This window comes from Vanacampus margaritifer, chromosome 10 (genome assembly GCF_051991255.1).
Source record: "Vanacampus margaritifer isolate UIUO_Vmar chromosome 10, RoL_Vmar_1.0, whole genome shotgun sequence".
Classification (NCBI taxonomy): domain Eukaryota; kingdom Metazoa; phylum Chordata; class Actinopteri; order Syngnathiformes; family Syngnathidae; genus Vanacampus; species Vanacampus margaritifer.
The window spans coordinates 13,392,756-13,419,247 of record NC_135441.1 but is presented as its reverse complement, the minus strand read 5'-3'; the positions used below and the strand labels follow the sequence as shown (position 1 = coordinate 13,419,247).

At 37.6% G+C, this 26,492-nt stretch overlaps 1 protein-coding gene across 6 annotated transcripts in view; it reads left to right on the top strand.

Annotated features, from left to right (window-relative positions):
- Positions 1-1,776: 1,776 nt before the first annotated feature.
- The window catches only part of LOC144058866 (teneurin-3), a 222,257-nt gene continuing 197,541 nt past the window's right edge, over positions 1,777-26,492 (top strand). For 3 of the 6 annotated variants that reach the window (XM_077577467.1, XM_077577468.1, XM_077577466.1), the window contains exons 1-2: positions 1,777-2,203; positions 24,776-25,153. In XM_077577467.1, the coding sequence (XP_077433593.1) occupies positions 24,874-25,153 (280 nt within the window). In that variant the 5' untranslated portion in view covers positions 1,777-2,203; positions 24,776-24,873. The remainder of the gene's footprint in view (positions 2,204-24,775; positions 25,154-26,492) is intronic. The other 3 variants (XM_077577469.1, XM_077577463.1, XM_077577465.1) reach the window with 2 other exon arrangements.

Genomic DNA, 26,492 nt, shown 5'->3' with positions numbered 1-26,492 from the left:
ACAATCCAATCACAGACATAAGATGGCGCCAGAAAAGGGATGAATTTTCCAAAGATCTTTTTACCAGATCATAAAGACACTATTGTATGACAGAAATGGCACCTGATTGTACTTAATGTTAACATTTTGGTATATCTTTTTGAATGATTTTATTTCATTTGCCAAAATTATTTATATTGACTTGATTTTTACAATGATATCAATGTTTTGAAATTTTGTTATTCAATTGTTAGTATTTTAGATGATTTTTTGCAAAAAAAATTTGTTACAAAAAAAAAACTTTCATTATCGTCACTAGATTTTTAGTATCTTATTGAAAATGGGTGGATGCTTTATTTTCATATTAATGTATACCATCTAGTAATTGTGCTAGAAATTCCTCATTATTTTTAGGCGACTTCAATTTAAAGAATTAATTACTTGTTGTTTTCCCATCCTTTTTACTTGGTTTTCATGAACATAAATCCAATTATTTGCCACTATATTTCTATTTGCTTACTATGATTTTACTAGATTATAAAGTGTACATTTGACTATATTAACTTGTTTTTCAACATTTGGTTTCATTAATCGAATTCTAACGGTTTTATTCATTTATTTATTTATTTTATTTGGATTACTTGGCTTGTTTTATTCCTCAAAGCATTTAAAGTTTCACTTTTATTTTATACTGTATTTATACAATATATACATATATATATATATATATATATATATATATATATATATATATATATATATATATATAATTATTTTTAATTTATTTTTACATTATTTGATTTTATTTAAGTAATTATTATATTATTATTATTATTATTATTATTATTATAATGCACTTGTTCATCCCTTTACCTGATTTGTTTTACTTAGTTGTGTTTGTGTACTGATATATTTCCCGTGTTTTACTTTTTCCCATGATTTTCCTGAGATGTTTACAATTACTTTACATTATCCTTTTTTTTTTGGTAACCTTTATAAATTTTACTTAATTTCTTTCATTTTGTATTTTATTTATTGTCATAGCATATGGATTTGTTTATTGTTTTACCGGATTTATTTATTTATTTATTTTATTTTTGGTTCATTATCCTTTCTTCATTTTTTTCCTGTCAATTTCATTTTTTAAACAATTGTATTGAATGATTTAAATATTTTTCCCCCACATATTTAGTTGCTATTTTTTCAGGACTTAATTTTACTCAATAAAGTTTTTCCATCATTTTACTAATAAAATCATTATTGTGCAACATTTTACTTGATTAATGTAACCTATTTTCGGATTTCACTTTGGATTAGATTACTGATACTTTTATTCAAAATTACTTTTAAAACTTACTTTAATTATCTATTAATATTTTTTAACCTGAGTTGTTATTAGGCCTATTTCATTATTGATATTTGACTTGATGGTTTTCCACATTATTTTACTTGGCTCTATTGATGCTAGATAGGCCTACTTATTTAAATTATTTATTATTTATTTTTTCCTTCAATCGAAAATATTTATTTGATATTTTACTGGATATGTTTCAATAGTTGTTGATGTTGTTCCCCACCCCCTCACACACACACACTTTTCCAACATTACATTTAATTTGTTTGTATCATTTAACTTGATTGGAGCCTGAAGGTGCTCGCTTATGTTCTTGCTTCCTTTTGCAATATGCAAACTCACTTCGTCAATTCAACGCTCAATTGCTCTGCACCTGCAGATGGTCGCACCACCACCATCATCATCGTCATCATCATCAGACTCGGACCCTCCTTTCCACCCTCTCTCTTCGTCTTCCTCCTTCTCCTCGATCTCGCTTTCCTCTCTTGTCCCTGATTGGCGGAGCGGCGGCGTGCGGCGGGATGCGCACTTGATCAGCTGGCGAGTGCATGTCTGCTCCGGGAGGAAGCAGCTGAGTGAGACGGACCCTCCATCTCCTGCATCCATTCCGGACCCCTCAACCAGGATACGCAAGCGTTCTTCGGTCTTTTTTTTTTTTTTGGTGTGGAGACTAACCCTGCCGATTTGATCGCTGCACATTCTACGGCAGTGATCTCCACGCGTGCGCTCGCTTGCCTTGCAGGACCTTCACGATGGAGCGTCGTGGCTGAACTTGCTTGGTCGCTTGCGTGGACGCAGCCGCTGCCGCCGTGCGCGCGCTGTAAGTTTGGAAGTTGACGCGCACGCACGCACGCCTCACGCAGCGGACAGGTCAGTTGCGTTTCATGATTCGTCGGCTTTTATTTTTCCAATGATGACGATGAAATGCACGAATCTACTCGGTGATGTGGGTTGACAAATCACGCTGTAAATGGATATGTCTCGAAATGAGACTAAATACACATACGGGATGTACACGTGTTGTGTAAGCACATAAAAAAACAAGTTAACTGTGACGTCACTAAAAGGTGCCCTTATTACTAACAATTAGCTTAGAAATGCTTCATTTGGGGGGATTTATTCATTATACAAGTTGGGCATAAAACCCCCCAACATATTTATTGTATTTTTCATAACCTATTTTTCTTCACTTTTTAATAATTAATGGATTTTATTGTTCACTATTTAAAATTAGTTGTTTTACTACACTTTTCAATTAAAGTATTTTTTTTTTCAATTAAAGTATTTTTTTAAGATAATTAGTATATTTTCAACTTTTTTTAATCAATTAATTCATTCTTTTATTTTTAAAATTGTATAGAAATTTTTAAAAAGTCATTTTTTATTTTTACATTAATACGTATTTTGACATTATTATTCTTTATTTACATTTGACTCTCTTTTTTCATTAATTTTTAATAAATTGTTCACCCTTTCATTGATAAATACATATTAAAATGATGAATTAGTGTTACTTAAATTTTTTTACTTAAATTTTTCACATTTTAAATTAAAATACTTCATTTACACATGCATATTATTAACTATATTATTGTGATTATTAAATACATTAAATACAAATCTTAGTCATCCTTTAGTTGTCAATCAGATGCTTGACACATTTCTTTTTTTTCTAATAATTTTTTAAGAAATTTTTCACAGCTCCACCATCATGTATATTTTAATGGTTTCTAGTTGTAGTGTATAAGTGTGTGTGCTTGTGTAAAAACGTTTCCGTGAGTCACAGCTGCATTATTTTTGCATTGCGCTCCTCCGTCTGCTTTGATTTGACGCTACTGTACACCCTGGACCTCCGCCAAGGCCGAACAATCGGGTAGACACAGCCCTCCTGCCATTGTCGGGGTTTTGTTGGCATGTCTTTTCCCACTGAGGAATGTCTCAAAATGTCCTCGCCTAATACACGAGGACATAACCCCGTAGGAGGCAATCATAATACAATACAAATTATTATTATTTTATCGCCTAGAGCAGTGATTGAGGGTGTTTTTGAGTCTGCGGGCTTCCTCAAGCGAAAGAACAATCATTGAATTGAATGTTCGCACTGTGTATAATGTTAGTGTTCTAAATCTTATTTTTTTCAATCCGGTACAGTCTATTTCTTAAATAGAGTTCAATTGTTTTAAAGTTTTTAGTAACTAGATATTTGCATTTAGTCTTTTATCCGATTTATTTTTAATTGTACAGCGAGTGAATGTGTGACTTACTATACGTGATCCTCTTCCAAAATAAACAACATGGTCGAATATGATCATTTACACACTCTAAAATGGCAATACTTGTGGTGAACAGCAGGTGGCAGTCTTTCTCAACTCATTACTTTCTATATACGAATGTCACCAACATAGTACAATTGAGGGTGGTTACCTTGTTTTTACACGTGTTAAGTATTTTATTCTTTAACGTCTTAAACTAGATATTTAAAACAGTTCCCCGGTGTCTTAGCAAAATGTCTGTAAAATAGAACTGTAGCACAATTTCTACACCATTTTATTGACTATAGCAGCATCTACTAGTGAGAGCAGAGGCCGGGAAAAATACGTATTTTCACTTGTGGAGGCAGCAGTTCATATGCTAAAATGTGGTGTATGAACACACGGCTAAACGCAAATTCCTCTCACAAAACTTCCACTGACAACTTCTACCCTCCGGAGACCTAAACACTGTATGTCTATACTAAAAAGAAAATAAAAAAACAATTTTACATAATACTCTCCGATGGCAAAAAAAAGGCAAAAAATATATATATTTAAACCCCCCCCATAAATGATTAGTATTGACATTAATTAGTTTCGTATTGCATTTTTATTACAGGCAAAAATGCCCTAAAATATACCGTGAGTAATATTGACAGCTTCAAACTTTTTTGGACACTTTATAGTTTTACATAGTTTATAATGTGATCATGCCATCACCTGTACAGTTGATAAAGGTTGTAAGATTTTTTTTCTTCTTCATGATGTTGTTCAAAAGCATCAAAGTCAGAAGGTAAGCAGGCCCAAATGCAACACTTTCCCCTGGCCACTTACTATTATGCCCCTCCGCCATGAAAAATGGCTTCCTCGGGCCACTCTCGGCTGCTCTTTAGTACTTTGATCTCATTTGAGTACAAGTGCAGCGATTCCAGATGCGATTGCGACCGCCACAAAGTCAAGTCTGGACATTTGCCACCCCCTCTTTTCCTTTGCCTTTTATTGAGTCCCCGGCATGAAGCATTGGCGAAGGAGTCTTTTAAGTGCTTCACTACGCAAGCGCTTGATCCGATTTTGTCGGAGAAGTGCGTCTGTTACGGGCCCCGTTGATTTATAGCCTTCGTCGCAAAATGGCCCTGCAGCTGAGGTCACGGCCGCCTCAGATTTTTTTTTCTTCCTGAGACCAAAAAAAAGAGAACTCTTCCTCTGGTCTTGGCTAGATGAAGGGCTTGTTAACCCCCCCTGCAGGAGGCACACGCCGCCGTCATTTACCTTGATTAGGGTCGGGCGAGTGTCTGCACTGATTGTTTAAACGTGACGGATATTGTCATCCTTTCGCCGCCGGCGTGGAAAATGTCTCTGATGCTGGCGAGAAGGCCGTCCGTCTTGCTTTGCGAGGCGATGGGCTGACACTTATTGGCCCATATTGAACATTTGGAACATTTGCCATGCTGCTTGTGTTACCGACGGCTTCGATGTAGAGCGCGTGCGACTCGGATCATTTTTGACAGCTTTAGCAGGGCACAAATGCAGTATGCCGTTATACAAATGCGGATACATGCTTAAAAGGAACCCCAGCTGTCATGACAAGTTTGCTCCATATTATTTATTTGGTTGTTACTAACATAACTAAATAAATTCATTTTTAAAAATCCTTTCCAGTTTAATACATTTTGTAGAAACTTTATTTGGAAGTACGCCGCCATTGTTATTTACGCCACAACGCAATCCGTGCGTAGTGACGTAGAATGGCGGCGGCTCTAGTAAGCAAGGTAAGTCTCGTAGCGTTCCTAAAGAAACAACATGCGATCGGGGGAGTCACCCTCCCCTACGCCGTGCTCTCCTCATATTCACCAAACGCATTCAAGAGTTTTGATCGTCCCGTTAGGAACGCGACGGAAACTTCCCTTCCTTTCTTTATAGGCGTTTCACATGCCATTCGACGTCACTACGCACTGAATGTATTGCGACGCATTATGGGGAGCTTCATTACCCTGTTCTGCTCATAAACTCTAAAAATATAGTATCAATCATCTGCCTTGTTTAAGTTTTTGGAAGGAATCAAACAAAACCTCTAGGATGAGTTTGTTTTTGAAGGACCTCTGAAAATTGGATAAACTCCTTTTAAAATGGCGGCTTAGAACCAAAGTGGTAGACTTCCTGTGCATTTTCAGCACAGCTTCTTGAGATTTTTTTTGTGGGTCTCCTCATGATAAACATGCCTACCAAATGTAATTTTGCCAACCATCCTCCGGGGGCTGAATTTTCCAATTCAACTTCCCCACATCGCTCAGCACATGTTCAATGTCCAAAATTCAAATTCCTTACAATTTAGCATTGTCCATCTGTCTTGTATGCTTTTAAATTTGGCAAGAGTCAAACAAAATCTGCAGGATGAGCTTTGAATACCTCAATGAAATGTCTTGCTTCCCCAAATACATTTTTAATATTCTTTTAACAACAGAATAATAAAGCAGTTCGATGACTTTAAAGACACTGAGTGACATTTAAAAGCTTCACACAAAATGAAGATTTATGGAGTAAACTTTATGACGTGTTTTGTGAAAAATATCGATTAAAAAGTAACTATGTAATTAGTTTAAAGTGCACTATCTTTGGGGGGTTCATTTGTCAGATAAATATCGTATTTCTTCAAATGCGTCCCTCTAATTAGATTCCGTGCCCCAATTAGTCACAGAGTTCCTTTAAAAAAAAAAGCCTCATGAAAAAGACACACTTACACACACACTCACATAAACTGAGATGAAAAATTAACAGTCCATTTAAAATACTGTTGTTAACTAAAACAGCAGCACCCAAACAGTCTCTCAGGCAAGTAAGTTGCATTTATATCGCACTTTTTACAGAATTAACTCAAAAAGCATGCTTCAAATAGAATACCGTCATACATGTAAATTATGGAATCACAACATTTTACAGTGGACTTCAAGACCAGTAATTATTATTTTTTTAAATTAATTTTGAACAAAAACACTATATATATATTTTTAAATGTATTATCTTTGCTGGGTGTGTTTGTCAGATAAATATAGTATTTCCTCAAATATCTCTAAAATTATATTCCTCGAATATTGGCAGAAGGAGCGGCACAATGTCCATTGGAAATAAAAGATTGACAAAAAACATTTAACTTTTTACAATCTATTACTTGTGTAAATAATATATGTTTTTACTAAGTCCAATATTATAAAGCGCTACTATTCTTATTAAAGAAATAACAAAATTTGGTGGTTCATGGGGGCGGATGGAATGAAGTATGAGTGGCATTTCCATTCATTTCAATATAAAAATATATGATTAACAAATATGATTGTTGTAGTAACTTTGAATTTGACTAAGCAGACCCAGGTTTTCCATTAAGTCAATTTGTAAATAAATGGTCTGATGTAGTTACTCCACAACGTTGCCTACACCACAGATTTGAAAGTATATTAAACTCATCATGGTTCATACACTATAGAGACGCTATATACACTCTGTGTTCCTCTAGCCCCCCCACAGCAAATTAAATATTGTGTGGGATGACAATCGGCCCCTGCGGGACCCACGGAAGGCGGACCTTAGAGGCGTGATAGATTGTTAGTGGCTAATCAAGCAGTCTCGCCCGCGTAAAAATGAGCATGGCATAAAGTCAATGGATGTGTCGGCGGCGATGCCGTGACCTTTTATACAAGTTCGAGATGGCAGACAAACAGCAGCGTCAAACGTAGCAAGGTTAACGCCGCCTGACAAACTGGCAGGACGCTCTGCGGCATCCGTGTCGTATTTACTTGGCTTAATTGCGGTGCCGCTAATCCGCTACTGTTAACACACCAAGCCCGCGTGGTTAGCGTTAGCGGTTTTGCACGTTCTTTTTTTCTCCCCCGACGAGGACGCACAGAGGTCCTGATGAATAACTGAAATAGGAAAACAAGCTGTGGTGCATTTAGGATTATGGGGAAGGTAAACAAAGGGGATAATTGATCATATTTGGTACACGACATGACATTTGGTAGACATATCCATCAAAAAAGTCACAAGAAATCATGTATGAGATACACAGGAAGTCAGCCATTTTTGTTTAAAGCTGACATTTAAAGGTGTCAAAGGTGACAGCTGGCACTCCTTCATACAGAAGAATACTAATAACTCTTGTGTCCACTTACAAATTTGAACCCTGTATACTAGACAGATGGAAGACGCACGATTGTGAAATATTGGCCTTTTTGTCAATCCATGTGGTTGGAGCCTGAAAGCAAAATTATTTGATCCCTCAAATAAACCAGAAAATTATAGTAACTCAACAACAAAACACATTAAAAAAAACTCCTTTACTTAAAATCTAGTCTAATCTGTCTCTGGATCCCCCAAAAAAGTCAAAGGAGTCATTTTAGGGTAATTTGAGTTGTTCAAAGAGGAGCTTGAAAGAGTCGATTTTTTTCCCCCTTGACTTGTGTCCCATTTCTTGCAATATCAAACCACTTTAACATGACGGAAGGATGGCACAAAGTTGTGAATTTGGATTTTGCTCTTTTTAAGCAGGCAGTGCATGACAGCAAAGTTTGATGATTCACCAAGAAACACAACTTTATAATAACAAAAAAAATATTCTACACATTTTTGAAATTTCAGACCGAGTAACATGAAATCTGCTTGACATATCTATGTAAAGTTAAAAAAAAAAAGTCATGCCTGAAACGACACGGGAAGTCTACCCTAATAGGCCGAAGCGACCATTTTAGCATCAAACTTGCCCATGAAAGTTTCTGCACCTGCACTATACTACATACGCGGCAACAACCAATAACATTTCACAGTCATTAGACAGTTTTTTTCATTGGACGTAGGCGGAGCATGGCAGCAGAATTTGACGGCTCACCATAAACAAGAAACTAATAACTCATCTCCACATAGTCGGAGACAGTGTTACTTAGCAACTTGAAATTTGGTAAACATGTCTATCATGAGTAGTCTCAAGAAGCCTTGCCTGAAAAACAAAACAAAAAAACACAGTCAGTCTGCCAGCTTGATTTGAAGCAACCATTTTAGAGGCACAGTGACAATTGCCAGCCTTCCATGTCTTTTATAAAACAAACTTCTGACTAGAAAGGTTTATTTTGTTATTTTGTCATGTGAGCTTTTAATTATGCCTACATGCCACACCCAAAAACATTTAATGAATCATATGAACCCGTTACAAAATCAATATATAAATACGAAAAGTTGAAGACGATTGGATTTATGGTATTCGATTTAAAGTGACATCAAAAGCGATAAAATGTCATGTGTTTGTCAAACACTCTTGTCCCAAAAGACTCAACACTGTTCATTTATAATCAATGAAAAGCGGGCAGGATTAAGTCTGAGACTATTAGGCTTCTAAATTAGAGCTCAAGCGTGGTTATACACGTCTCCACGTTTTCATTGGAGTAGTTGCGTCGCCCAGGCAACGTCCGCAGTAGCCGCCGCACGCTTGCCGCGCGACCTAGTGTGTTCTGCATGATTGTGTTGGATTTATATATTGTATGAGTGTGTGTGGGCAGTCACTATTAAAAAGAAGAACACACACACAATTGTTTGTGATGGAGTGGACAGTTTTGCGATTAGCCGCGGGACGACGCGGGCCGCTAACCAGCAGATAAACGTTTATGGCTCGCCGTGCACTGTTGGACTTTCTGGGTCAAGAGCGATTGTGGCAAAGATGGGAGGGGGAACATACGCTGCATGTGTTGTGCTTGCTTCTTTCACCATTATGTCATGACAAGACATCTCTAACATACAGATGAGGCGCACATTGTTTGTGGAATAGTTTTATCCCAATTCTGCGTAGAAAAATACCAACATACACAAAAAAATCTCCACAAGCAAACAAATTACTCTCAACTGTTAGACCATTTTAGTAAGTTTCAAGCCAGGAGGCTTTAGTTTTTCCTTACCAAAAATACATTTATATATTTTATAAAATAAATACATTATATATATGGCATAGGCAAAAAAAATAAAAAAAATCACAACTTAGCATCGACTTATGTCAAGGATACCTGCTCAAGATTGAGGCTCTTGTGGTTGATTTACCAAGTTGGATTTGTAAAAATTCAAACCCTGGACTTTGCCCAATATGGCTTCTTCCAATCAAAATGGTGGACTTTTTGTTCAATTTCCGACATGGATCTTTCAGACTTTTTCATGTGTCCCGTTATGATCGAGATCTCCTGTCTCCATTCTCTGTCAATAGTTATATATAGATAATAGTTGGCGTAGGCAAAAACAACTCTTTAGAATTAAGCATCATCCATCTATATCAGCGGTCCCAAATTAAATTTACGCAAGGGCCGCTGGGGAGAGTCCTGGGGGTGTCTGGCAAGTGTTCCACCAAAAAAGGGGTTCAAGTCTTCAAAAATGTACAACCAATCTGGGACCATGTGACAGGAGATCTTTTCCTTCCACTTGGTGTCACTTCAGAATTACTTAGCCTAAGTGATTAAAAGAAAACAGCCAAAAATAAAAAAAATAAAACACAAAATGGAGAGGGCATCGACATGGCAAAAAACTTTGAAGTCAAGTTGGGGGCCATAAAATATTATCCTGTGGGCCGCAAATAGCCCCTGGGCCACACGTTTGAGACCACTGATCAATATTGTATACCTGCTCTGATTTGGGTTCATTTGGGTAAATTCCCCAGTTGGAGCTTGTCAAAGTATGAGATCTGGAATTCACCTCAGGATGACTGCTTCAAACCAAAACGATATTGGGGCTTTTTTGAGGGGAGGGCTTTTTTTCCCCTCACTTTAAAAGTCACTTTAGGGAATTGTGTTTGCCGTGTTTGATTTCATGAGGATACTTGCACTTGAAAAAAACAGATGAGTTTTCAGGTGTGTTGAGGACCCCAAAAAGGCGAGTCATCATAAAAAAAGGTCCTTTCAACCGCCTGGTACTCGGGTTCTAAAAAAAAAAATCCCGAGCATTGGTTTGAACATGGCCTTAAGTGACCGTAAATATCCGAACGTCGGGCCTCTTGTCCCGCTCAAAGCCGCATCAAACCCTGTAGTTTTCAGTGTGGACCTGCCAGGCATCTCCAGTCTGTTCTTTTGTGCTCTCCGGACAGCTCAGTGGGGAGCGAGGCGTCGTCTTTAACGCTTGTCCACCGCACTGCCGGTGCGCTTGTGTGATGGGAACACGAGGGGGAAAAAAGTGTGTGTTCATTCCGAGGTTGAGCCGACGAAGGACGGCGAAAAAGCCGGCGTCGACGTTGCTAAATTTTCAGATTGATGTTTCTTTAATAAGGCCCGCAGTCTCTTGGTATGCCGACGGCGGTCCGCGCCGGTGACCTACATTCTCCTTAAAACGCTGACAAGCGACGAATAAAATCCTCCAGTTACTTGATGTATTTTAATTTATTTTTTGGCTGCCTTAAGATAAAACAAAGCCGATATAATATTCTCTATCAAGTAGAGAGAAAAAGATGTCTTCAAGTGATGTTTTATTTACATGTATCCATGACGATTGTTGCACCGCCATTGCAGCATTCACCCCCTTCTAGTTCTCTCCTCTTGTCTGCCGCCATTGTGCTGGAGGCGGGTTCCACCGTACACTCCCCTCAACCCACCCACGGCCGCCGCCCCACTTTGCCGCCGCACGCCCTCCCAGTTTGCGGCTCTGCAATCGGATTGCACTCGGCGTCAGCACTTTGAAAGCGTCCCCCTGCATGAGAATGCGTCCGCAAGGCAGGTTTGGCGCCGCGCCGGCCGCATTTCTAATGTGTTTGGAGGAACAACATTTGACCCTCAAACGAGGCCGACGCTTGAGTGAATGTTCCGAACGGAATGAAAATTGACAATATTGAAATTCCTGACATTTTTTTCTGCCACGTGTTTTTAATGATGACAAATAGCACAGTTCAGTGATATCTTGTCTTCCGTGACCAAGCTTGTAACTCAATGTACTTGTTCCCATTTAAATGATTCCATTCCAGCCCATAAACAATGCCCCTCCGAAAAGCTTGTTTTTAAATTAATCAAAATAACATTGTATTGCATAAAAACAATAAGACATAGAGAGAAAATATAGAAGCAATTGTTTTCAGAAAGGTACTTACTTTATGCACTGAAGTACATGTAGGTGACTGTGGCTCTCCTTGCCCATGCGGAAGGGCATTGCAGCCCAGGTTGGCGCATTACTGAATTTTGAGTTTCCGCCAATCGTCAGCAGTCGGGACACCCGTCCGTCACCGTCGATCCGCCAGAATTTCTAGCAGAAAGGCATTTCAAGCTTTAATCCGCCATTCGTCATTTCTCAGCAAAATGGCCGACAGTCATCAGCAAAATGGGCATTCTGTCATAGATGGATTGACGATGATGGATGTAAACTAACTCTTAGTCCGTCAATTTTTTCAATCAATTATCATCAACAAAGTCAATGACAGAATGCCCACCATTGCGGCAGCCCCCCCCCCCCCCCCCCCCCCCACACACACACACACATCACTTAAGTGACAGCATATCTTGAACTGAAGCTTGCATGTAACGTACATGTTTGCTTGTAACGCAAAGCAAAACACAAATTGGACGGCAGCTTGGACCTTCAAAAATTTTGAACTTGAGGTTCTCGTAAATCAAGGTACTGTATTTTACATTAGAAAAAAAAAATCTTTCATTTTGGATTCACAATTGAATTGCTATTTAATTGAAGAGAATTAAATTTTTCTACATATCACTATATCATTATATGTCACTAACATAGATAAAAGTAACAAAGATACATTCCTTGTAGTCAATAAATAATTTTTCGGACCAATTGCGTAAAGTTGTCTGATCTCTCATAGCACACTAACCCCACCATATATACTCAGAATGCCACCCAGTGGAGTGCCGACCTCCACCAAGGCCAAAAAGTTCTTTTTTTTACCAGTCTGTTAGTTATTTTGGAGTACCTGCTTGCTTATAGGAGAATGACCCAAAAAAACTGCTGCTGTCGTTATAACTCAGAGCGGGGTTACACTTCCACTAACAGTTAAATCGATGCTTCCAATGACGGTTCCACCGATGGGTTCATTCATGGTCCCTTGATGTTTCATTTGATGGTCCTCAATGGTTCGAATGGCAGTTTCATTCACTGTTCCATTGACAGTTTATTCTATGATTCCATTGACATTCCATGAACAGTTTTGTTGATGATTCCATTGACAGATGCATCAACTCTTCCATTGACTGTTACATTGACGGTTTCGTTGACGGTTCCATTGACAGAAGCATCAATTGTTGCATTGACAATTCCATCAACAGTTCCGCGAACGGTTCACCTGACACATCCATTGATGGTTCCAATGACGGTTTTGAGTTTGATCTCACACCAGCTTGTGTCAAAGATCATGAATTCGACTACAATTGTTTCCTTTTTGTCCTCTGATCAATCTGAGGGTCAAAAACGTTCCCCTCAACCACAAACCTACTAAACAGTCTAAGCAGTTATGAGTCAGTATTAAGCAAATCCAATATGTGGGACTTTGCATTATCTAAAATGTACAGAATGCAATCTCTGATTGTTTCCATTTTCCATCCATTGCATTAACAATTTCATCGACAGTTATGTTGAGTGCTGCTGACGCTGCAATTAACAGTTGCATTGACAAATGTTTCAAGTGCTCAATTGACTGTTAGGCAAATAAGTGAAATAAATGAAATACAATCTAATTAAATTCCGGTATGTGCTCATTTATCCACTTTTATCTCACTTCCTTGACCTTTCCAGGAATCTACTACAAAGTTTTGTGGAAATCAATTTTTTTCCCCTTAATGTTACTAGATAGTATACGGAATCTGTCCTCCTATTTTGTCTATTTACATGTCATGTTTTAGATAGATAGATACAGTATAAATACATAAGATGAATCCTTGGTGGTAAATAAAACAGCAGTCAAATTATTCATAAGTGAATAACAAACTGGCTGGCTGCATTCAGGCTGTCAGCTGTATAAAAAATTGCAAGTCAATAATGGCTAGATACTCAAAAGAGCAACTTTTTGCTGCAGGAACATTGATCAAAATGCATTTTTTTTTCCCTTTCAGTTGTCCATGCAGCGCAATTACACTAAAAAAAGAAGAAAAAAAAGAATTTGGCTGCGGTAGCATTTTTAAAAAAAAAAAAAAAGATTGCATGAATAAATACAAGTCATTGTGCCACTGGCAAGGGGTTATTTGGGGAATTTGTAAACATCCCCTCTCAGCTTATTATGCGGCGCTTGCATGGGTGTAAAAAAAAAAAATGCAAACAATCAAACCGGTTAGGATGAGATGTGTTGATGTGCGCGTGTAAATGTGTGTGTAGTATCTGTAGTGTCCACGATTCTCATCCCCGGCGTATCCTCGCAGCGGCAAAACAAGAGAGTAGGATTTCATCATCTTCCCGCCCGGAGTAAGATCATTGGTCACTGGGGGAAAACGAGCGGGCAGCTGCAATTGAATTGCTTTGTAAATGCAGTCAACTTTTGTTGTTGCTCCAGCCTGCTTCTCACGCTTTCTTTTTACACATCGTGGCTTTGCTGTTGCTGTTGATTTAAGATTATAGTAATCCACCCAAAACTAAATAATGTCGACATGTATAACGGAGCACTTCTCAGTGGATAGAATTCAACATCAATGTTTTCTGTACTGCTTCCTGTTTCATTTGGGGAAAACAGGAAAACATTGAATAACATTTACAACATAAATCTAAAATGACTTAGCAGCTTAAATCCTTTATTGTAAGGAAATTGCCAGATCAAAATTGTGTCTTTGTTTGAGGAAATAAAATATGAAGTGTTTGTAAGAAAGTCCAACACCAATAGTTTTTCCTTATTTTTTTTTTTTAAAGGAAATTTTAAAATCACTACTTTTTTTTCTTTTGAGTAAAGTGCAGCATAAATAATCATTTGTCTTATTTTTTTTAGGAAATGAATGATACATTTACAATGATACAGTTTGAATACTCTGTATTTATTATTTTATTAAAAAAACAAAAACAAGAATGACACTAATTGTTGACATCCACTAACCAGAGTAGTTAGGTTAGTGGATGATGTTGACACTTCCTGTCCCTTACCAAAGATGTTTCATTCTGTACCAAAATTGACAAAATATACTTTTGTTCGTTTGTATGTTGCAGTGGTCTTTTAAAAAATTATTTGTGTGCCAGAAACCCTTTTAGAGCATTGCAAAAACACATTTTGGCCTAAGGAACAATTGGATGCAGTGTAAGGACAGAGGAGTCAAATGGATTCAGGCGTTGAGCCTTCACAGAGGAGAAGACAATCTGGTTGTGACAGCGTCCAAAATTCACAAAGTTTAAGACAATGTGTTAAAGACAAAGTCTTCCAAGTCCCCCCACCAAAATAAAAATAAATGCAGGTTATAATGGGTGCCAATATGATTATAGTATAGAAAATTCTATTGATGTACCATCGATATTTTCATTGATGTTTCTATTTGCCGTTCTGTTGACTTTTACAATGAAGGATCCATTGACTGCTCCAATGACAGGATCCACTGAAGGTTCCAATTAAGGGTCCATCGGCACACTCATTTACTATTCAATTCCATTTACTTTTCAATTGACACTTCCATTCAAGGTTCCAATAACAGTTCATTTGAGGTTCCATTGAAACTACCATTGACGTCATATCAACTGTCTGTCTAAGTTTCCATTGACATCAATGGTTCCACTGAAAAATCAATTGACGTCTTTATGTAAAATTCCACTGTTATACTGATGCTTTCGGTCCAAATGAATAACAAGTGAAATACAAACAAGTCCAATTGGCATAAATTGCATGGCATCATACCTGGCCCATCATGCACCACCCCCCAACAAAGTTGGTGGAAATTAGTTTTGATTTTTTCAATTTAGCTTAACCTATCCAATTTCAGCTAGTTATCTTTTCGTCCTATACATAAAACTGTGTCCCCTCCACATTTTCCCCAAGCACTGGGAGTGTAAGTCAACCTTAAGAATGGATTCAAATGGATTCAGGCGTTGAGCCTCCACTGAGGAGAAGACATCCAGACATTTAAAATTCACAGAGTCCAGGCAATGTGCTGCAGTCAAAGTCCAAAAATACAAGAAAAAAAAAACAGGCAGCATCTGATGGAACGCTGCCCCGACTCCCCCCCTCTAACCCCCAACCCCCCCAATATACCCTTAGCACCAACAGCCAGGAGAGAGCAAAAAAGCGCCTCGACAAGATGAATTATGCAAAGCTGTCAGAGGCGAGCATTGTCGGAGACTCTGCAGATACCGACGCCGTTAGGCCCCTCTGGCCACGTAACCCCCCCCACCCCCCCCGATGGCCCGTTGTCACCATGGCGGCCCAGGCCACTCTGGCTGACAAGTAGACGCTCTCTGGGAGTCACACCGGTGAGCTTTATTAACGTTATTTACAGAGGTCACCGACGGGAAGATGTTGGCTGATGCGGGAAATATAATTACAGTACGGGGCGGGAGAAATTGCTTACGGGGGGGAAGAGTTGCCCTTTCAGCATTTTGGGGGCGACAGTGGCTTCATCTGTTTTGCAAAAAATGCTTGAGTGTGCGGATGTCAGGGGTACGCACCCTACGCTAGTATTTTTTATTCATGCATCAGTCTCTGAGATGCTTTTAATTTTGCGTCAAAGAGATTTCCCTGATTATAGGTTGATTTATGGAATATTTTAATGCCATGAAAAGTACTTGATGTATGTATGGCTCCATATGGAGGGTTCCCATTTATTGCTACCCAGGGAACGAAGGTTGGCACAGAAATAACATGCATTTACAGCGTACAATGGAAACCAGATGTAGAATCCAGCATAACAATCTTACAGGATGTGCAATTTACAGTAGGTGGTGTTACAACCACATGCATTGCATAATAATAATATGACCCGATGCGTATTATAGAGATAAAACCACATGTGCAACCAGGATATCCGATAAGCATTCTAGGTGGTACTGTGCCTTGAAAAGGTATTCATGCTCATTGTACTTCTTCACATTTTGTGACCTTACAATCATAAACTTGATTATATTTTAATGAGATTTTATGTTATCGACCAGTCATTCTCAAAAGTGTGGTACTATTACCTGAGCTCATTCACTGCCTAAGTACACTTGAGTATTGTTTAACTTTTTAATCAATTTTTAAAATGATGTTGTAAGAGCTTTATTTATTTATTTAATATACATTTTAATTGAATAGTTAACTCATTCACTGCCATTGACGGCTATAAAGGTAAAAAATTAATTTGAACTATTTCTATTAGTTTTCCACTTTTTCCACTTTTGTTAATAGAGTATGAAAACCTAAAACATTTTTTTATTGTACATTTAGAACAGATATAACATTTGTGATTGTGAGTTAATTATTGAAGTCATGTGATTAATTACAATGAAATTTTTTATTCACCTGACGCGATTTAAAAAGAAAAGAATTAAAAAAATTAGGGGCGTCAGGCGATTAAAATGTTAATTGTAATTAATCACATGACTTCACTAGTTAACTCACGATTAATCACAAATTTTACATCTGTTCTAAATGTACAATAAAAAAATTCTAGGTTTTCACACTTTTGTCGACAAAAGTGAAAAAAAAATGTTAAACTAATAGAAATAGTTCAAATGTATTTTTGACGTCTATAGCCGTCAATGGCAGTGAATGAGTTAAGTAGAACTTGTTTTTATAAGCACGTAGGCCTTACTATAAAAGGTATATAAATAACGGTTTGATTGATTTATTGGATGATTGGTACTATGCTCCTCTATTTTAATACTTGGAGGCAAGTATTTTTTTTAGGTGATCCAAAATGTTTGATAACCACTGTGATGTACCAATGCAAAGTAGTACATCATTGTGAAGTGGAACGAAAATCATACGGTTTTCAAAAATTTCAAAGCAGGAAAAGTGTTGTATGCATTTGTATTCGGCCCCCTGTACATCAATACCTCTAAATGCCATCCAGCGCAATTTCATCTAATATTGTCCAATTGTAACAAAGGGAATCACACTAATATCACAGCTCAGGCAATAATAATTTTGTTCTAAATTGGGTGTTTAGGCCACCAAATAAAGTAATTCGATTTAATAGCCATTCACCTCTACGATGACCCCCTTCCCCCAATTAGTCCATTCATTGGAAGTTCCACTGTACAGGACAATCATGAAAGAAATCCTGTTGGAGGCTGCGCAAGACATGATTGGGAAGGAGATTTCTTCCAACAAGATAATGACTTGAAACATAACGCCAGAGCTACAATGAAATGGTTCAGAATGGCCCAGTCAAAGTCCAGAACTAAATCCCATTGAGCATCCCTGGCAAGACTTGAAAATTGCTGTTCACAGACACTCTCAATCCAGTCCAACTGACATTTTTGCCCATTTCTTTGCAAATAAGCTCGAATTCAGTGTCTCGATTTGCAAAGCTGTTATAGCAACATAGCCTAAGAGAAAGGTGGCTGTAAAAAGTGTGCTGGATACAAATGTAACCCATTTTTCACATTTGCCTAAACATTTTAAAACAATTCCAAAAAGTGCTACTTTATGATGCTCGCTCGTATAAAATTTCAATAAAAAGTTGTGCTTGTGAGGTGGAAAATAAGAAACAGTTCAAGGGGAATGAATACTTTTTCAAGACACTGTATAATTTCAGGCAATAATCTGAGCCTTTCTAATTGGTGATAAAAACCACATGTTCAATGCAGGTAATGATCAGATCCACTGCATAGTTTACAAAAGTAACGTTGGAAGCAATTGTATTATTTCAGGTAATAATTTTAAACTGTTTTTGTATTTTTAAGTAATGTAAAAATCGAGGAAATAATACGACCCAGTGCATAGTCTACTAAGGTAATGATCAAACCACAAGCAATTCCAGGTCAAATAAATAAATAAATAAATACATTTTTTAAAATTCCTATTCAAATTCAGAGTTTCAAAATGACCAGACCTTTAGCTGTAGCTGTAGCTGTACTTTAAAGTACCGTACGAACAGCGTGTTAGCGTGTAGCATTAGCTGCCATTATTAACACTGTATGGCTGGTCTGTGTAGCTTGTATCAATAATTTCTGTTTCTTCAACCATGTAGTAACGTCTTGCAAGAACGTCACCAGCAAACATTGATTTGGGATGTTACCCTTTTATTTAGCTTAATAAACGGCTACTGTTGGCCATAGCCGACGCCGGAAGAATACAACTCACGAGGGGCTAGCAGTAAAAGCCAAGAACCCACGCAACCAACGCGCACGTAACGTCCCTTTCCTCCCGCGAGACCTGTGTTGCATTTACTAACAGTCGGACATAAGAGTGCTAAACAGAAATGGCAACACCGGAACACACAACAAACTTAGTTCGTTACAATATTGTACAAACACCATGTTAGCTTTAGTGCGAACTGCTGTTATTAAAAGTGCACAATAGTCATGTTCGCTTATTTTTTTTAGCATTATTGGTGTTGTATTAGCTTATCTTTAGCATTATTGTATAGAAGCTGTTTTAGCTTGAAGTACTAGCTACCATTAATATTGTTATCCAGATTTTGTGTTATCTTTGGTATGTTATGTTATCTGATGTTTAGTTTATAGCCGTACCATTAATATTTTACAAGTGTTATTCTATCTTTAATATTATTTGTGTGTTGTTAGCTTGTTGCTGTAGCGACCATTAGTATCATTGTAGTGTCATTATGAATCCCACTAGATCAAGGCATGACATGCCCCTGTATCCAACCAGGAAGGGCAGGATACACGGATAAAACAAGATGACCATTCCAAATATGTTTCACATTTCTACAAAATAAGGTTGTTATGGTTCATTTTAGTGTTAGAGTCAGGTTGGGCTAGCTAGGGTTAGTGAGATTTATAATAAAGGCTGCCATACTGAAGTCATATCTTGCCCTTCCAGTGTAGGTGTGTCCTACCTGGATCGAGCAGCCAATCATATTACAGCAGGGGTGTGACCTTCCTGGAATTTAAGAGGTTAATGTGTTAGCTTATCCCTAGCATTACTAATGTTGTTTTAGTTTATCTTTAGCATTATTGTTTGGATGCTGTGTTAGGGGGAAGTAGTAGCTTCCATTGTTATTTCACAGGTGCTGTGCTAACATGTAGCATTTGCTGCCCTTAGCAGTCTTTTTTTTTTTTTGGACCATTTGGAAATGTTTTGGCTTTAGTGTTTCTAGTGCTTCTGCCACTGAGCCCCAAAGGGCCAATTGGATCAGACACATCGGCTCTTAAATATATTTTACTACACACTATGGTGGAGGATTGGGTGAGGGTGGGCGGGGGCAAGTCTGGCATGGGAGTCATTGGGAAGTGTGTGGCGTTCCATAGATCACCAAGTGTCTCTTTCCCCCGCACTGTGACACTAATTTCGGCCGCTGACCCGTGGTGGCTTCACGGGTGGTTGCCTGCTCCGATTCAAGTGCACGATCAAAGGCTCAAATGCAAGACGTAAGAGGAGGAGGGCGGTGTGGGGGGTGGGGGAGGGAACGTTGGAGTTTAACCGCAAGACTGAAAAATAGAACACAGATTTTGCTAAAGAATTCATGATCCAACTTCCCCAAATCTTCAAACGTAATCAGACGGCACCGGCACATCACTTTCTACTCCGGTTCTTAAAATATTTGTGCTCAGCTGGGGGAAATGAGAGGAAGGTAGACTTTTTTTCTTTTTTCTTGCAATCAACCCAGGCCTGCTGTCTTTTTTAAAATCCTTTTACATAAGCAGCCGTTCACTGGAATCCTTTGCAACCTTAAGTCAATAGCAAGGAACCTTTTTAATTGCAGGCTTCTCCATTTTATCTGTGGTGCATATTGGGTCATATTTTGGGTATCTTGCATCAATTATTCTTTTTTTTTTCATTTGCATGGTATTATAACTACATTGACACTTTGAGAGGAGATGTAACATTCTGATCATATATATTTTTCTTTATTTCCCTTAACATCATGTACCTCTCCTGTTATGTTGTAGAAATAAATGACCCAATTTCAGGTACAAATTCTTATTATTATCTTAATTCATTCTTTCAGTTTTGATTTTTTAAAAAATAATATAAAGTAGCCTAGGTAACAAAATGTTTATTTTTCAAATTTGTATTTAGTTTTATAAAAAAACAACCTTCCAGTTAAGCAAAATTAATTTGTTTGCTAGCGGTACTATTTTTTTTTCTTTCCTAAAATTGCTAGAGTGAAATAATTAAGGGGATGGAAATTTAAACAACATAAAATTGTAAAAGTGGCTTTTTCATTGTTCGTTTTTTAAAATAAATTTTATAATCCAACTCTTGATGAAAAAGTAGCTATTAAAAAGAGCTAAATAATAGTCAGCTTTATTTTTTTTACGTTCTTATACAGATATTTTTAAGGCTGTAAAACCCCTCACCACTCACTTGATACACTTTTCTCAGGTATGCTACTGTAAAAAACAAACAAACATGCACACACACACAAAAACAAAATCCACAAAACATTAAGGCTGCAAAAGGTGAACCACATTATAGTGAGGGATCACTATAGTATCTTATTTTTCTTCAAATTTATAGTTTTCAAAATCTGGCAAAACTATCTACAACCATTAACAAATCGTTTTTAATGTAATAAAATTACTAGGAAAAAAGAAAATCTTTTTTTTTGTTTTCTACAATATTTTAGTTTTGTAAAACTGACACTGATACATTTGCCATAGTAAGGCAATTATGGTTGATTTTTTTTTAAATATAACAATGTATTTTTAAAATGACCTTATGTAAGAATAAAAATACATCTATTTTTTGTTTTCTCAAACAACTGCGTACATACGCACAATTCACAAATTGACAACATCCATGCTAAATATAAAAAAAATTAACCAGAAGTAATTGTGCTAAAGTGGTATGAGGTCACGGCCAAACAGCTGCGTTTTTGTCTTCTCATGTCGCCATGGCAACAACAGTGATGCTCCATCTCCTTATCCCAACTTGCTGTGGCATCAAAAAGTCTGTGAAGCTTTTATTTTAAGGTCAAACGAGTACATCGCCTCTTTTTTTGACTCACAATGGTCGTCTCCCCAGAGCCTCCGTGACCTTTTTCGCAGTGAAGCAAAAACCAGCGGGTAGAGTTCCCACGCGGCTCGTATGTGTGAAGCAAAGCATGCTGGGAGTTTGTGTATTTTACACGCCTGGTCACTCAAGGGCTTCTTACAGGTTACGACACAAATATAACTCTACTTAAGTGCGTGTGTGCGTAGCATTAGGATGTAGCATTATACAGCGGAGAATAAGACGGGGGTGGTGTTCATTTATTTGGGTTGCAGCTCGTGTCACTGCGGTTTTTCCGGCATTCTCCCAGGGGCGTACGTCGCCGCTAGAGTGGTCCGAGCTACCGCGGTGTCATTGGGAGGCGTCCATGCTTGAAGTGAAACCAAGTGGAGCTCATTCGGGAGGGGGGCAAAGCGGGAGTCCATAGCCTGCTCTCATAGCGCAGCCAAGGGAGAAATGAAAGTGTGTGTAGTTTGTGTGTGTGTGAAGACGGTAATAAAACAGTTCTGACACACTCGGGCTTCACATTCCAACCAAGGTTTCTTTTTCTTTTTAACCCATGGATTAGTCGCATTCGCATTCCCTTTCGTCCACTTCTTTCATCGAGGCCTCTTTTGAGCTTGGGTTGGAGATTTCAGAAGGTTTTTTTTTCCGTTTCTGCAAGATTTCAACGTTTTTGTTGATTTGATGGGTGTATCCAGTAATATTAGTTAGATAATACTTCTAATAAAAATAACATTTGTTACAACTTGATCTAACATTAATTGGAAAATGTTAAGAGAAGGGTTGTTGTTGTTTTTTTAAAGTACATTTCACGAAAGCTAAAGAACACTGTACGATCATTTGCAAATTGTTCTACTAATTGCAGTTCCAGAAAACAAAATATATATATATATATTAAAAAAAAATGCAACTTACCATTTTTTTTGCACTTTTTTTTTTATGTACACATTAGTTTTCTACTAATTGTTTGTACTAAGTTTTTTTTTTTTGGTAACATTTTTCATTAAATTGTGTCCCATTCATTTTTAGCCACATTTTATTCTAGAGATACAATTTGTTTGCTTTCTAATTCTAGTGCTTATTTTGTGAGAGATTTGATCATATTCTAAATGCTCCCTAGCATGTTAGATTTTTTTTTCTTCTAAACTGCCTTTTACAGCGTATAGTTTTTGAATGAAGGTTTTATGATTGGCACGTTGTGCTAAAAATGCAATACATTTGCCATAATTATGAAAATTGTGCTTTTGGTAATTTGATAATTTATTTAAGTTGGTGTAAAAACATGATATGTCTATTTTTAAATGTAGCATAAAATAGTATATCTACCAGAATTTATACTCACCTTTTTTTTGGATATGGATTTTTGTAGCAGATTTCTATGACTGCAGTGCATAGAAAACAACATGGTTTGGTGAATTTTGTTGTTATGGCTACATGTAATATAATACAAAAATAATATCAATGTCATCAGCAGATTTCATGACATAAAATTTTGAGGGAAAAATCGCACTAGAATGTTCTTAATGCAAGCGCGCTGCACTTCAAATATAGGATGCCCTTCAAAAATTAACTACATGTTCGAGGCAGACAAAATGAAATAGATTTCCTGTTAAATGATGAATCAGAATTCCATCAATGGGTATGATTTTAAAACACAAAGACATTAATTTATTCTTGCCTGAATTTTCACTGCATTGAAGAACACGAGTGGTAGGTGAGGACTGCAAGTTTATGTCTTCACCCTACAAAAAAGACAAAAAGTCAAATAGAGCAATCTTCTACTTTATTGCAGATGTATCTGTTGTACATCCCATTTTGTGTGTTGAAAAAGTGTGTGTTTGCCTAAATAATCTCATTTTTTTCTGACCAAACTTGTAACTCCGTTTCATTGTATATTTAATCAATTTTCCCAATTGAATCGAATCAATATGCCATTAAAACATTCCAGGCCCCAAAAAACTGCCAATATTTTTTATTACGTGTTTTTAAAAAAGACAAATAGCACTTTACTGAATTAAAAATAAATGAAAAAACATAATGGAACATAATAAGAATGCAAATAAATAAACTGTTTTTATAAAGTGTATTTACTGTACGTATTGCGTTAATGTGTTAGCTGAGTGCCTTTAAGGGGTGTGGCCTAGTGGCAGCTCCTGACATCAGGAGCTGGAATTGGTTGATCTTTTGTGAGTGTTCTCATTTTGTATTTGTGTATTTGACTGTTTGTCCCATTCAGTAAAATAGTGTGAAAATGTATCGTGACTGTGGCTCTCCTTCCCACATGCGGGGGCATCACAGAACCATAGTAGCGCTATTTTATTCCCCCACTTTAATTGAGCGGCGGCGTATCTGACGGTCACTCATTACTCTAATTTTGGCCCGCAACACAGAACAAAAATATCGACTAAGCGTCTCAAAAAACATGTTGAGCCACTCGTGTGTCTGTATTTGTCAGACTTCTAAATTAATCCAATAATGTTTATGTGTGACGTAACCTCAATTTAAAAATTTAAATGAAAGTCTGTGTGAATTTTACACGCGATCGCAGATACCGTTTAAACCAACCAAATTTGAATGATTAAAAACTATATAAAATGAGGTTTTAAAATTGTAAATAAATAAATAAAAAAATAAATAAAAAACCAAGATGGACAAATGAGCAGAAACCACGCCCCACTGACCTAGTCAGATGTCAATCAAGCCAAGAAAAATGGATGCTACTTTGTCTGGCATCTTTCTTATACCTACACATATTGCAACTACTTGTTTGCGCTGCAAAAACATGGCAGCTTCAAGACTCCACTGGCTGGACTATATATTAGTTGCGTCACAACAACAATGGGCTCTAATTTGACACGCCGGTGCTAAGCTCTTTTCCACACACGCTGGCTATCATGTCAGACAAAAAAAAATGATGAAAAACAGTTTAATGCTAAAGCTCCACAATTCAGTACTACGTATTCTTTTCACGCTTTAAATAATTAAATTAATAATTAAAAGTCAATCTCAATTGGACTTCATTTACACTGACAACAACAATCACCGCGGAGGAAGTTTGACCACTTGGAGAGAGGTTTTGAAGTCATGTGAGGCTTCAAGGTTGAGAGCTTTGAGTGATGATTAGAAACGGATGAGCCTGACTCTAACTTATTGCTTCCTGTCTCCCCGCAGGTGGACTGAATGGATTGAGGAGGCAGGGCTGAGTAGGGACCGTCGGAAGTGAGAAAAAGTGCCGAAAAGCGGGCTGTGGGTGAAGGCATGCGGGCAGCATGGAACGGGTGAGGGAGCAGCGGCCGTTCTGCTCGCTCTCCAAGAGCCAGCGAGAGCACCGCGAGCGAGGCGGAGAACTCGAACGCGAGTATCGTTACGCGTCGGAGCGCCAGGACGCCGCCCGCGACGCCACCGTGCCGTCCTGCCGCGTACCCACCCAGAAGTCGTACAGCTCCAGCGAGACGCTCCAGGCCTTTGAGCATGACCCGGCGCGTATGCTCTTTGGGGGCCGGGTCAAGGACACCGGGCGCCAGGAGAGCACAGAGTACAGCAGGCCAGGTCAGAAGCACACCCAGTTAGACTTGACTTTAAAACCCTAACCCATGCTTGAAACCATAACCCTCCCTTAAAACTCTGAATTAAAACCTTGATACTCTAGCCCTAAATTGAAACCCTAACTTTGTATCAAAAGCCTATTTTTAAACCTTCACAGTGTCCTTAACCGATAATTTGAAGTCCTAATCCTGTCTTGAAACCATACTTTGAAATACAAGTAGTAATTAACTGACTTGAAACCCTACCTTAAAACCTTATCCTTATTTTAAAACCTGACTTTGAAATCCCAACGCTGGCTTGAAACCCCAACCTTGTCTTGAAACTCCCTACCTTGAAACATTAACTTAATCCTATCTTAAAACTAGTCTGTCAAACCCCAACCCTCTCTTGACGCTCTCACATTTTCTTCTTAATTCTGATTTAAATCCTTAACCCAGATTTTAAACCCTAATTTGAAACCCAAACCCTGCCTTGAAAACCTACATTGAAAGCTTCCATCTCTTAAAACCCTACTTTGAAAACACAATGCTTTTTTGAAACCCCAGCCCTGTCTTGAAAACATATATTGAAACAGTCATTTTAACTTGGAACCCTAACCTGTGCTTGAAACCATAACCCTGGTTTGAACCCATATCCATGTCATGGAAACCTCACACTGTCGTAAAACTCTATCATGAAATTCTAACTCTGGCATAACACCCTGACTTGAAACCATTAATTGAAAAACTACTTTGAAACCCTAAACCTGTCTTAAAACCCTGACCCTAACTTGAAGCCCCAAGTTCCGGCCCGAACCTTGCATTTAACTTCAACATTACAAAAGCTCTCTGGAATAAAGAAATAACTGAAATAAAATTGATTGAATAAATTATGAAAAAAAAACAAAAAAAAAAAACAATCAGCCCCCAGAGCAATATGAAATTTGGTAGTCACGTCTATTGTGAGTGGACCCACAAATACATTTGAATAAACCGAAAAGGCACAGAAAGTCAGAAGAAATTGGAATCCTAGAAAGAAAGGCAACCTTAAATTGCACGTGAAATAACTGGAGTAAAAAGTGTTTTAATTTTCTTTCTTTTCTTTTTTTTTGAAGCAGGCTGCTGGCCTAATTTCTGTAATTAAAAAAAGGTTCAAACAGTCCATTTTATTTTGTGGCTGTTCTCCCGCTCACAAGCTTGCAATTAGAAAGAAAATAATGTCATATTTTGGTGCATATTCCACTGGCAAATGACCGTTTTATGGTGTGAAGTGGCTAAGTTATTTTTCTTTATTTTCAATAGGGGACTACAGATGGAAACTAGCATTGTGCTAAATCTGGTGCAGCCATCTTCTAAATGTTACT